Source organism: Falco peregrinus, chromosome 2, assembly GCF_023634155.1.
Source record: "Falco peregrinus isolate bFalPer1 chromosome 2, bFalPer1.pri, whole genome shotgun sequence".
In the NCBI taxonomy this organism is placed as follows: Eukaryota; Metazoa; Chordata; class Aves; order Falconiformes; family Falconidae; genus Falco; species Falco peregrinus.
The window spans coordinates 22,467,638-22,480,291 of record NC_073722.1 but is presented as its reverse complement, the minus strand read 5'-3'; the positions used below and the strand labels follow the sequence as shown (position 1 = coordinate 22,480,291).

Genomic DNA, 12,654 nt, shown 5'->3' with positions numbered 1-12,654 from the left:
TTATTTCCAGACACCCATCTCAGTTTCCCATCTTGATTCACTTAAAGGGTCTCATGATGGAAGAGTAACATTGAAAAGTGGGAGTCGCTATAATAGAAGACCACTACTACCACTCATTCAAGTTATTGTTAGAGGCAGCAATATGCATCATCAATTACAAAGCAAACATATCAGGAACAATGCTGAATAAGCAAAACGCCGTAATTATTTTAAGCCTAACTTTTCCATGGAATAGAATTTTTCTTTTCCACTTAAAAAAACACAGGCTAAAAGTCTGTAACTTTAACTGCTCAGAGTACTAATATTTTACAATCACAGATTTTGTAAACTTCTGTCCAACTATTTTTCTTTAACTTACTGCACTTTGTTTACATTGGACAATGAAAAAAAAAAGTTAACCATTTCCACTATGTAGTTAGTTACATACATCAGGTAATGCTATGTTTGTCTTACAGGCAGTGGACCTAAAGTATCAAAAAACATTCTTAAGTGTCACCAGAAAGTGATGCAAGAAAAAATTATCACAACCTGTACTACGCTTTACTACTTCCTCCATGTTATTTAAAAAAAAATCTTTATTGTTTGCATATAGCTTCCTTTCCAACTCTTTCCTCCAAACACTGCTTTCTACAGTGCACTAGTAATTACGGTATGCACAGACTTCTTAGAAATTCAGACCATACAGCAGTTCAGTACCTGGATCTAATTTTCTGTGTAACAAACAAGAGGAAAGCACAGAGACAGAAAAAAACAAGAAAAGGAAGTCCTTACATTTAATTGTTTATTCGTTCTCTGTGTATGCTACACAAATATACATATATATATATAGAGAGAGAGGCAATGTCATCCTAAGTGAAAGACATAACAAGAACATGGAAAAAGATACCTCATCATCTTTGGCAGCAGTCCCAAAAATTGTCATTAAAGAAGTTAGCAGAAATAAATAATTACATATCGCAAGAGTTACGGAGGCCAAGGGGGAAAAAAAAATCTTGAAAATTTTCAGAGAAAGTGAGGATATGGAAAACATGAATTGCTAGAAGAAAACTGAAATGTAACTTTCACACAACCTATTTTCTCTCTCAGAATGAATGCTGAAATCATTTCTAGCATTTAAAAATATTTTATGAACACTCTCCTTCAGAACGCCTTCTGTAGCTAATATGTACTTCAAATGAGCCACAGATGAATACGAGTTGGAAGACAAGACATCCAGTTCAAGCCTCTTCCCCAAGACAGATTCAACTACATTATGTCATTCCTGACATATTTGTCTTGTCTGTTCTTAATGACTGCCAATGAAGAAACTCAGCAGTTTCCCAAAGCCAGTTATTCCAGTGTTTCACAATCTTTAGCCCTTGAAAGTTTTCCTTTTTACCTAAGGTGAAGTTTTTTCTCTACTCAAGCAAGCCCTGCATTTCTTGTACCCTGCATCATGACACTGGAAACACGTTATGTCCTTCCTCTTTGCAGAGCCCTTACAATGCTGAAGACTTAGTATGTTCCTTCTCATTTTTCTCTTTAGACTAAATAACTCCATGTCTTCTGATCTCTTCTCCACAGTTATCTTTCTGAGATATCTGATCACTCATCTGGACACTACCCAATTATGCACAATGCTCTTGGGGAGCAAAGTCCAAGTTTAGGCACAAGCGCTCCAGCTGTGGAGTAGAAGGGCTGCTTCACTTATCTGCTAAACTGCTCTGTTTATACAAACTGGTACGTTTGCCTTTTTTGTAACAGCATGACATTGTTGACTTTATATTCAGTGCATGATTCACTATAATTCCAGCTACTTTTCTACAGAAATGCTGGCTAAGTAGTTGTTCACCATTCTCTGCTTGCAAAGTTATCCCTGCTTCAGCATGCTATCTTCTATTTATCACCACTGACTTTAGTCGTGCTTTTTTTTCAGATTATTTCTCCAATTTGTCAAGATGATGTTCAAGATCACTGCAGTCCCTTAATGCTTGCAGTCCCACCTATCTTAGTGGCATACTTAATCAGAACATTTTATTTCACCATCCCAGTTCTTAATGCAAACACTGATCAGAATTAAACTCAGGACCGATGATGGACAAGTCTCTACTTCACAGCAGATAAGCTATCAGACCTTCTCTTGACACTTCAGGCTGATCTTCTGTAGTCCTTCCTATTTTGTTAACTACAAAATAGGGAATATATCTATAATTGAGTGTTATGTACATTTCCCACTATTCCCATCAAGTCTCTGAGACCCTTCATTTCAACTCAGCACAGAAGATAAATTCCCAGTCACACACCATTGTACTGGATCCTTCTCAGAGCAACCAAATACCCAAAACTGCAGTTTGAACTGCTACACACCCAAGAGGCAGGGAAAGAGAAAGCTCACCAAGAAGTCTGAGCTCCCAGAATACAGTATTTCTGTCTGCTTGCAAGTCAGCTACACTGCTTTCAATTCAAAGTACTTTCACTTTCCTCTATTCCATCTCTGTTTGTCAAGCAACTCTTGGTTTGCTGAGACACTGTCATTTTTAACGGTGAACGACATATTGCTACACAGGGATGCCTACAAGAGAAAACATACTAACTAGCTAGCTATAGTACCTATATTTATGAATGTGTAATATTTCTATAATTAGATAACAGATATAATTATTTGTATTAAAATAACACTTCGATTATGCTTACTGATTATATGCAATCTATTTCTGTCTGCTTCGGATGAGCAAATTCTCAATATTCCATTTTATCCCAGGGGAAGAAAAAAAAAAAAAAGGATTTATTTCCCCAGACCTTCAACATTTCTCAACATCTTCCATCTCCACATTCCATCCATCACGCAAAGCTAATTCTTGAGATTAGTGTAGGGCTTCCATGATTCATAAGCTGCAAAAGGGAGTTCAGATTCCTTAGAGATCTGTAACCCTAGCTGTACATCCGTTTCTACAAACCGAGATCTGTACTCTGGTGTAGGTCAGGAACCTTCTTGTGGCCCAAAGAGATTCCAGTACACATAACGGTCCTACAGTTAGGCGTCTGACGATCAGCAGAAAACTGACAGCAGAGAAAGTAGGTGTCTGCTGCCTACATAATGCCCAAAACATTTCTGGCATATTGTGTCTAGATTCCTTCTTATCAGTCAGTCTTATTTCTCAAGTTCCTTTGCTAAATTAAGTATTGCTCCAGCAAGTATAACTGTATTGCATAATACCCTCTGCAGAATTGGGTCAGCTACCCCAACAGATGTTCATCTTAGCTTATAGTCTTTTTGCCGTACCAGCTCAAAAGAATACTCCTCCTTTTGGTCATAATCTTTCAAAATTTCTTTTAAAAAGTCTGGTAAACTGTCTACACACTGACTACACTTCAATAATTCTTCACTGAAAAAGGAGATGACTCTTCACAATAAAGTAAGTTAACAAGTTATCTCAACAATCAATACCACATGTGACCATAACAAATCGATCTCATCCTCTGTACCTCATCTTTATGCACTCTCACACATGAACAAGCAGAAAACTTCACACACAAATAATCTTAGATTTTCTTAGTACATTATGTGACCTGTATTTTTCCATCAATCAAGATCATCTTAAACAATACTACCATACTTGTCTACAAGACTATTCATGCAATGAAAAATCAAGGCCATTAAGCACACAGATACAACAGCTAACTCAGTAAGAGCTTGGCCAGCCCGCTGCTGGGTGCGCGTTGAGCATCATTGTGTATTCTTAACCCCTTTTCCTAGAGGTGAGAACTTGAAGACTGGAAGTCTAAGCCACTATTTTTTTTTAAGTTCTTCTATGTAAATTACAATAAGAAACCACAGAAACATGCTTATTTTTCATTTCTTTCATGGATGAGTTTGAAAGTAGTCTCTTAGTTTAGCTGTGTTCCGTATCACATTCATATGTCTCTCTGTATCTTAAGGATACCCCAGCATGGCTGATGTATGCACGCATGCAAGTATCTTCCTACCTAACTTGGTGCCTGTGTAAGACAGGTTTTGCCTCAGCATTAGCTTAAGGCTATGTATCCTGAGCTATTCTGCTTAAATTATTTAGTTTATTGAGGTATGCCTATTACTTTCAAGAAAACAACAAAAAATACTGTACCACGCAATACAATTTGTATGGAGGACAACTTATGTTCACTCACATCCTTTGGGAGGAAAGAAAAAAAAAAAGCCCAAAAAAGCCTGCAGTCTTTCTACAGTTTACCAGCAGGTCGATAACCTTTTGAGTATATGCAGGGCAGTGGCCTGCTCAAACCAGCACGAAGCAACACAAGGGATGAGTCTCCAAAACCCACCGATTATCACACTTCCAACCCAGCTGTAGGAGCTTAGGCAGGAACTGCAGCAGTCCCAGGAGCAGCACGAGCCAGAGCAAACTCTTGCCCAGGTCACTTCTGCGACAGAGTCATGCAGCTGCCGAGCACAGGCCAAGCTGCTTCCCAGGAGCTGCCTCCCTTACCTCCCCACGGCGGCCCCAGCGCAGCCGGCCGGGAGAGCACATCACACATGGCACTCAGCCCACTGGCTCACACTTCTCTTCTCTGTTCCCAAGATTCAGCTCAGCTGCAACCCCTTCCCCACACCCATAAATAAAGCCCAAAATAAAAAGCTGTGGAAGCCAGCTTTACTATTAGCCTGAAAGCAATAGCTTTTGAGGGAGTGAATGGGGAAAGAGGTAATACTGGAAGAAAGCAAGAAATGAAAGTAGGCCAAAGACTCAAGCACAGGACATGAGAAAGCAGAGGGAAGTAGAAGTGGTCAGAAAGAGAGGGGCACCAGCTCTTAACATTGTGGTGTGGCATGAAGGGGAAAAAAGAGCTAATTTTACCTCTTCCTTTGAACATGCCACCTCCAGCCTCCTTCCCTGTGCTCATTCACTAGCACAGAACAGCAACCAAAAGAAAGGTCTCTCTGCTAACACAAGCCTGGATACCGATGAAGAATTTGGAGCATTCAAAGTCTCTCTGCCTGAAGCCTGACTTCCACTTGGCGATGAGAGTCAGGGCTCCCTAATGAGCCTGGTTTACACAAGTCCCTCTGTTTTTCATAGACTAATTATGTAATATTTGGAACCTGTTAAGCATGGTGTGTGTCCTGGGAGGCATGGAGCATCCAGGTGATCCTTCAGTAGAGGAGCAGGCACACACTTTGGAATTCAAGAAACAACAGCACTTCTCTGGACTAGAAGTTTCTGAGTCCTGGCATTTTCATTAAGGTGCCTCTACTAAGAAAGCAGTAAAAGTAGTTATCACTAGCAGCAGCAGCCAGAATGGATAATAGTATCCTCTGAATCTTGTTAATACTCTACCCAAGCCTATTAACCCCTCACCATTCCCTCCTGTATTTCTCAGTCATATGAGTTCCTTCTCTCTGTGGCTTCTCTCAGTTCCTTCTCTCTGTGGCTCCTTTTTCCTGAAGTAGAACAACATGAAAAAAAAAAAATGTTCTAAGGGTTTTAGACCAGCAGACTAAGAAAATAAAATGAAGTATAAGCAAATTTCTTTTTTCCTATAAAAGCTTCCAAAACCAAAGTAGGCAGATTTGCAGAACCATTTCCGCCTGATGAGCTGATGAAAAGAGCAGGGTTCCTCAGAACATGCCTACCTTTTAATATATATTTACGCACAAACTGCTCCGTATTGAATGAAGGATTAAAATAGTTAAACTGAGTTATTGTTATTCCTTAATTTACTTTTATTCTTTGTTGCATTTAGACAACCTCTGCAGTCTCCAAGAGCCAAAGCAGTGCACCCTGGTTCCCCTGGAACCCAGTCGTTCCATTCCTCCAGCCACTGCTTATTGTGCAGCATGACATTCCCTTTGTAAAGCACTGGTTCCCAAACCACCATCCTCAGAAAGCTGGCTGGCTACATGCTGCTGGCTGAGGTCCTTGCTTCCAACTGCTGCATGGCTTAAAAGACAACCAAGACACATTACACATTATCCTGATACACATTTCCTCTGTGAGCTGCTACAGGGCAGCTACGTTCTTGTGAATGAGCGAGTAGGTGTCTCAAAATAGCTCCTCTTCTAAGACACAGTCCACACAAAGAAACAAGAAAAAAAAACCAAAAAACAACCAAAGAGCAAACCAAAAACCCACGTGGGGAAGTCTTGCTCTAGATACCGTGTCAGCTCTCCATGCAAATCTCCGTGGTCCAGCAAGTGTGGGAACTAGATCGAGACCAGGAATTATCTCCAGTTCTAGCATATGGAATGCAATGCACCAGGCCAGCTACTTGTTTTATATAAGCATGTGTTTCTTTTACCAGCAATACTAACATTACCTTGTTCCTGTTTATATTTGTGGAGAAAATAAACTAAGTAACTTTTTTCCTCCCATTCTGTTTTGCTTTTAAGAGTTCTCTGTTCCTGTCAAAGTGAGTTAAGCTAAACAGAAACAAGGCCGTTCTGTTCAAGACTAAATGTGTCCACACTTGGGGTTATTTGGGAACGGTTTCTACAGCTCAAATGCATACCCCCCCGCTTTAATCCTTATTAACCTCCACATGTAAGAAGGCCCTTAGGTTAGGTAACTGGTTATTTACTCTAACAGACCACAATAAAACACAATTTACCAGAGATGGCAAAGCACACAACACCAACCAGCCCACTACTTTTACCATTTTGGCGAGGCACCTATCTTAGTGGCTTAAGAGAAAAGTTTCTAATCATTTGCAAAGCAGCAACCGCATCATGACAAGAGCGATATTGCAGCTCAGAGGATCCTGAAAGCGAGCCTGGATTCCCTGCACTCATCCCCAAGCGACACACTGGGGCATTATCTCATAAATTCAATATACCTCCCAGAGACCTCGCATAAAGTCAGCGTTCAGTGAGACCCCTGCATCCAACACGCCGGCTGCAATGAATGTACTGGAGAAAACATAACGCTCTCAGTTCCCTAAGACGGCCTCCTCCTGTAAGTCACTCTGAAATCGCACAGAAAATCTAAGCTGATCGGTTCCCCGTAGGAGCAACATTACTTGACAACTAGCACGTATGTTAGCAATGCAGTAAACGTAAATGTCCTATAGCACTCTGCAGGGGTAGCTCACAGTGCTGAATCCTTATTGGCTCACAGAGCATGAGTTTTTATTCGGCTATTTCAAATGTATTAGAAAGTCCGTTTTGTTCAAGGTTTTTAAGTGAATCGGAAAGGCACCTCTCTGCTACGGGATAAAACAGAGGTGTACCCAGCCAGGTTCAGCCCTGCGCCTTCCAACAGGGACAGTGTTTAAGCTGGTGAGGTGAATGATGAAGGAGGAGTAAACTTACTTTCCAGTGATAAATTGGCTTCTGGATGGTGTGCACATAGGCTGAACATAATAGTTCTCCAGTTTAACCCCTTCAGCAGCTAGCTTGTCCAGAGTGGGCGTCCTGATCTCCGATCCATGGTACCCTACGTCTCGGAATCCCTGATCGTCAGCCAGGATGAAGATGATGTGAGGCTGCGAGCTGGGGGCGCCGGCCCCCAGCCCCTCTCCCAGCCCGGTCCTCGTCGCCTCGGTCTCCGCGGGGCCGAGTCGGAGGCTATCCCAGGACAGGTAGCCGTAAGCCAGGAGGCTGAGCACCGAGAGGCCGGCCAGCACCCCCACCGCCACCATCTTCCCCTTGCAGAGGCGGTGAGGCCAGCTGCACCCACCGCGGGCCATTCACCTTGGCTGGAGCAAAAGCGAGACAGGAGAAAAAAAGAATAATAAAAAGAAAAAAGAAGCAAACCCCCAAACCCAACCAAACCCAGCAAACCAGGAGAGTCTCTGAGGCGGGGGCAGGGGCCGTCAGGGGGCCCGCCGGGCGGGGAGCAGCCCCGCGCAGCGGAGCCACCAACTTCAACAACTCCAGCCGCTGCGGCGGGGGGCGCGGCGGAGGCCGCCCTGCCCGCTGCCGGTGCTGGAGCCGGTGCTGGAGCCGGAGCCGGTGCCGGCCGGGTGGGCAGGGCCCCGCCGGGGCTCACAGCATCCTCGGCCCGCCTCCGGCCCCGCGCCGGGGCGCCGCTGCCTGCCCGTCCCAGGGCCGGTGCCCATGGCAGGGCCACTCGGAGCGCCCCGGCGCAGCGCCGCCGCGGCAGCGGGCCGGGCCGTGGGGGCAGTGCCGGGCCGGGCCGGGCCGGGCTGTGGGGGCCGGGCCGGGCCGTGCCGTGCCGGGCTGTGGGGGCCGTGCCGTGCCGCGCCGCCTCCCCCGCCCGCCCCGCGCACACCGGCCCGCGCGGCGCCCGCCACCCGCCCCCTCCGGCGCTGCGGCCGCTCCCGCCCCTCCCCGCCCCGCCGCTCCCCGGCGGGACCCCGGCCCCGGGAGGCAGCCGGACCCCGCTCCCGCCGGCCGCCCCCCCTGCGAGCCCATCTCCCGCCCGCGCCTCCCCCGGCCGGCCCCTCCGCCGCTCCGGCCCCCCGCGGCGCCTCCCCCCGGGCCCGCCCGCCCCCGCCCGGGCTGAGCCCCCGCCGCTCCCCGCGTGTCGCCGGCGAAGCCCCGCTCCCGGGCAGCGCCCCCCCGCGCCCGCCCCCGCCGCCAAGGGCAGCCCGTCCCGCGGCGGGGCGTACGCCTCCTCCCCGCAGCTAGGTGGTCGTTTGCCTCCCCCCCCCCCCCCCCCCCCCCCCCGAAATATTGATTGTTCAAAAGTGTTTCTGAAACAGCCACAAACATCTGGAAGGTATGAACGCTCCGGATTTGCTGTCAGCCACAAACCAGCCCCAAATGCCAAACCCTCCAGCCCTGGTAAGGCTGTGGCGAACGCCAGGAATGTGCCTTTTCCAAGTGCTATCATTTTTTAAAAATTTGCGTTCGAGTCTGAATGTGCTGCAGTTGCAAAATACAACTTCACCACGGCCCTGGAAGACACTGAGGCAGGCAAAAACCCCACATTCACGCACGGTTAGGCTAACTAAACTGAAGTAAATGTGCAGGTCTGACCTGTCTAACATGAGTCATCATGACAGGAACAACTTTTACTCAAACTAGATTTTATGAAGCATTAACTCTTCGACAGCCACTTAGAGTAAATCCTGTTGCTGCTGCGCCTCCGCGCCGGCATCCCTCCCGCCGGAACCCTTCTGCCTCTCACTTCTTACAAGCGGGTGGATTCTAGTATCGAAAGTTCATCCACCCTTAAAAGTTCACTCCGCTCCCCCTGGCTCTAACACCACTTGGAAGAGCCTTCCGTGGCAAGGCTATTTTGGGATGGGGAGGGAGCAAGGGTGGCTTCTTTTCTCACAGAGCACAACAACCCCCTTGCACAGCTCGGTGTTCCCTTGTGCGCTGCATGTCAAACCCCATCAGCCAGGGAAGTTTCTCTCGTGAAAAGTTCCTGAGTCAGCATTGCCGTATCAGCACAGAAAGGGTGGCAGGGCAGCCAATGTAATGGTTCCCAGAGTTAGTATTTTTCTCCTAGGTACACTTTCCAATGGACGCTTCGAAGAAATTTCCATGCACTAAATGGATAGAGCAGGCGCAAGCAGCGGCTTCTTAACTGATATCCACAGTGTGTGTATTAGATGTCAAATGTTGGCTTACACACTTTAATTACCTTCAATAACATCATCTAATGCAAGCGTCTGGGTTTTGCCTGCCTAGATGTCTGCACAAGTGTAATTCAGTTTGTAAGAGTGCTTGGTGTCCTTGTTCCGGAGAGAAAAAAAAAAAAATGCTGTCCTGAGGGAACTCTAATTTGGGGTCAATCTAACTGATTTTCTGCAACCTAACATCAACAGAAATGTCCCCACTCTAAAATTTCCACTGAAAAAGAGCTATTCAGAGGTAACTAAGCCATGTGCTGCAGTTTACAATGATGCAGCAGGGAGAATAGGGAAGTAAAAGTGGTTTTAGTGATTTTAATGTGCTACCTAAGGGCTTGTCCACACTGGAAAGTGGTATTGATCAAATTACATCTGCACTGTAAAACCTACAAGGTTTAACTGCTGAGGTAGAACATCTTCTTCTGAAATCAGAGGAACTTTACAGCACATTAACTAAAGATCTTAAAAAAGAGAGAGAGAATAAACCCCAAACACCTCTAAAACCTTAAAGTGGAGAAACTTAAATTTGCATCTACTGAAATGCCATTCCCTTTAAAAGAATCCTCTAGTCAAATTTTTTACTCTTGCTTTTCCCCCACATTTACAAGACCAAAAGAATGTATATAGGAACCTAAAACTATAAATGGTAAAACACAAACTGGATAAGTAATGCTATTTTTCCTTTAACATATCTACTGCAAAATGGCAAACAATATATAATGTCTTGTTAATATAAGCACCACAGAGCCAGACAAACATCAGAGCACCACACTAATAATAATAATAATAATAAAAAATACATATAATTAGGCAGATGCAACAGAGTTTACCTCCCTAAAGAGCACAGCTGTTAGCAGACAGCAGAACACAGCTCTGATTTTCCAGTGCTGCCTTATGGCAGTGCCCCATCAGCTGTACCAAACCCTGTTAGTCACCACCCAACTGCAAACAAAAACATTCGAGGGCAATCTCTGTCAGACATCTACAAACTTGGCCTTCTTTCTTTATGGGCCTGACAAAACTTCACGCTTTTTTCTTTTTTTTTTTTTCCACTGTTGTAAAAACAGAAGAAGACTTATGTCAGCAAAGTACTCTGCTGACCTTCAAGTAAACAGGCCTTGGAATATAACGTGTTATTAATATTCCACCTAAGGAAATATTCGTAGACACTCAGGAGTCGCAGGCAGGGTTTATACAGCCTGTTCAGGATGCTCAGGGAAAGGAACACAATAGCTGGGAAAGCTGGAAGAAGTGTTTTTCCCTCAGGGAAAAAAGTAGGGAACCCCCATAGGTATTTAAACTTGAGTGTAGTTAAATACATTAATTCAAATATGCAGTAGTTAAAATTGAATTTATTATATCATTAGGAAATTATATCTTTTTAGTACTTGTTACGCAGTCTCTGCATGTATTGAGACCATCAAATTAACTCAATTAAAGATGTGCAGAGATGATGACTTTAGTTGAAGGCTCAAGTGCAGCTCTCTTCAGTCAAGGCAGGGGCTGTTAAAGATGCCCTTTTCCAATTGTTTCAGATCAGACCTAATCTTTCTGTTTCTGAGACATACATATCTGATACATAAATACAAGCCCCAAAAGATAGCAGCTTTATAATTTTAAGTGCAGCTGAAAAATTAAAGGAGACTGTTCCTTCAAAGCCAATCATGACAGAAAGCAAAGAGCCAGTATTAGCACGGACAGCAAAGAATTAGTTTAGTTGAAGGATTCTCTGTCCCAAGCCTGGGAATGGCCTGGGATGTGTGACTCAGGGATGTTTCTGAGTCACAGCTCCACTCCTATTCCCTCCATGCTACCAGGCGTGCTGCTGGACTGGGTCAGCTGCAGGGAACAGGAAATCTAAAAGGTGGTTTGTTTGTGTTTGGTTGGTATTTTTTTGGGGGGGGGAAAGCTGTTTCAAAATGAGACACACCTTGGAGGATGTAGATAAAAATGTTTTCCAGGAGGGATAACACACATTATATTTTCTTTCTCTGCCCTAACTAGCCCTTTCTGCCAGCTGCTTCAGAAATGAGACACTACAGGAGACGCACACAGCCCCAGTGGGAGCAGCACATGGATGCTGGGAGATGCAGTCTCTCATTCCTTGTGCCAGTACAGATCCTGAGAGGGAAGTTGGGAGTTCAAGAGAAGTGGGAGTAATAACGGTAAATGAAGTCTTGGGAAGATAGTTTGTAGGGAAAAAAAAAATAGATTCAGGTGCTAACACTCTTATGGTAACATAACTGTTCTTCTAACATGTGGTTCAATCTTAGAAAGGTAATTCTTACTAGTTGGCGACTACTGTTTCTTCTTTCCTTCCAGTCAAAGCTGTCAGTAACAAGGAAGGTTGCAATTCCGGATATGCATTCCAGTGCTTTTCCTGGTTATGCCTGAGGCCAGAAAAGCTTAAAGAAGAGCTTTTTGAACTGTTATTTTTAGCTTAATGGCTACAACTATAGTAAGAGCCAAGCAAGCTTTGGCCTACACACAGTCAATATTCTTCATATTTCCAGAAGCAGGAAATATAACCAGGCTTTTCCTTTTACCCCGGTTAAGTTTTGCACACCTCTGTCCTCAGCGTACCTTCCTAGTGGGGAAGGAAAAAAGCAGGACTCCACTGCATTCAGCTTCCCAGGTGGATGCTGTGCTTTTGCCAGGCACTCATCACTGGAAACAGTGTATTAGAAACATGAATAAAAACCTGGTGAGTCATCAGACTTACATCATTCCCTTTGCCTTCATTGGTGGACCCTGGTAATTAATTTACAGATGTGCTGCTTGTGAATTATCAGATTCCACCCGTGGCTTACTCACTGGTTTATGATGACATAACCAGAACTTTGCTGTTAACTTATTCTATATTTAACACAGATTTTCCTCAATTCCCTGCCGTCTTCCACAGGCAAAGGTCCAGATTCTGATCTCAGCTGCCTGCAGTGATGTGAATGTGCAGTCACTCTGCTGATGCCGATAAAGTTGCTCTGGAAGTTTAGGACTTGACCTTAGATACACCTCTCCTGTCAGTCCCTGTCATGACTGGAACAACACAACTTCAGAGCTGCTGGCTGCCTTCCTGGAGGACCCTGCCATTTCCCAGTTAGGTAAGGTTTGTGATCCCGAACAAAACAGAACCAAGTC

The 12,654-nt window shown here is 44.9% G+C and overlaps 1 protein-coding gene across 1 annotated transcript in view; it reads right to left on the bottom strand.

The window, feature by feature from the left end:
- The window catches only part of ARSJ (arylsulfatase family member J), a 45,709-nt gene extending 37,541 nt beyond the window's left edge, over positions 1 to 8,168 (bottom strand). Inside the window, exon 1 of the mRNA XM_005243121.4 lies at positions 7,283 to 8,168. Coding sequence (XP_005243178.2) covers positions 7,283 to 7,659 — 377 coding nt within the window. The 5' untranslated portion in view covers positions 7,660 to 8,168. The remainder of the gene's footprint in view (positions 1 to 7,282) is intronic.
- Between the last annotated feature and the right edge of the window lie 4,486 nt (positions 8,169 to 12,654).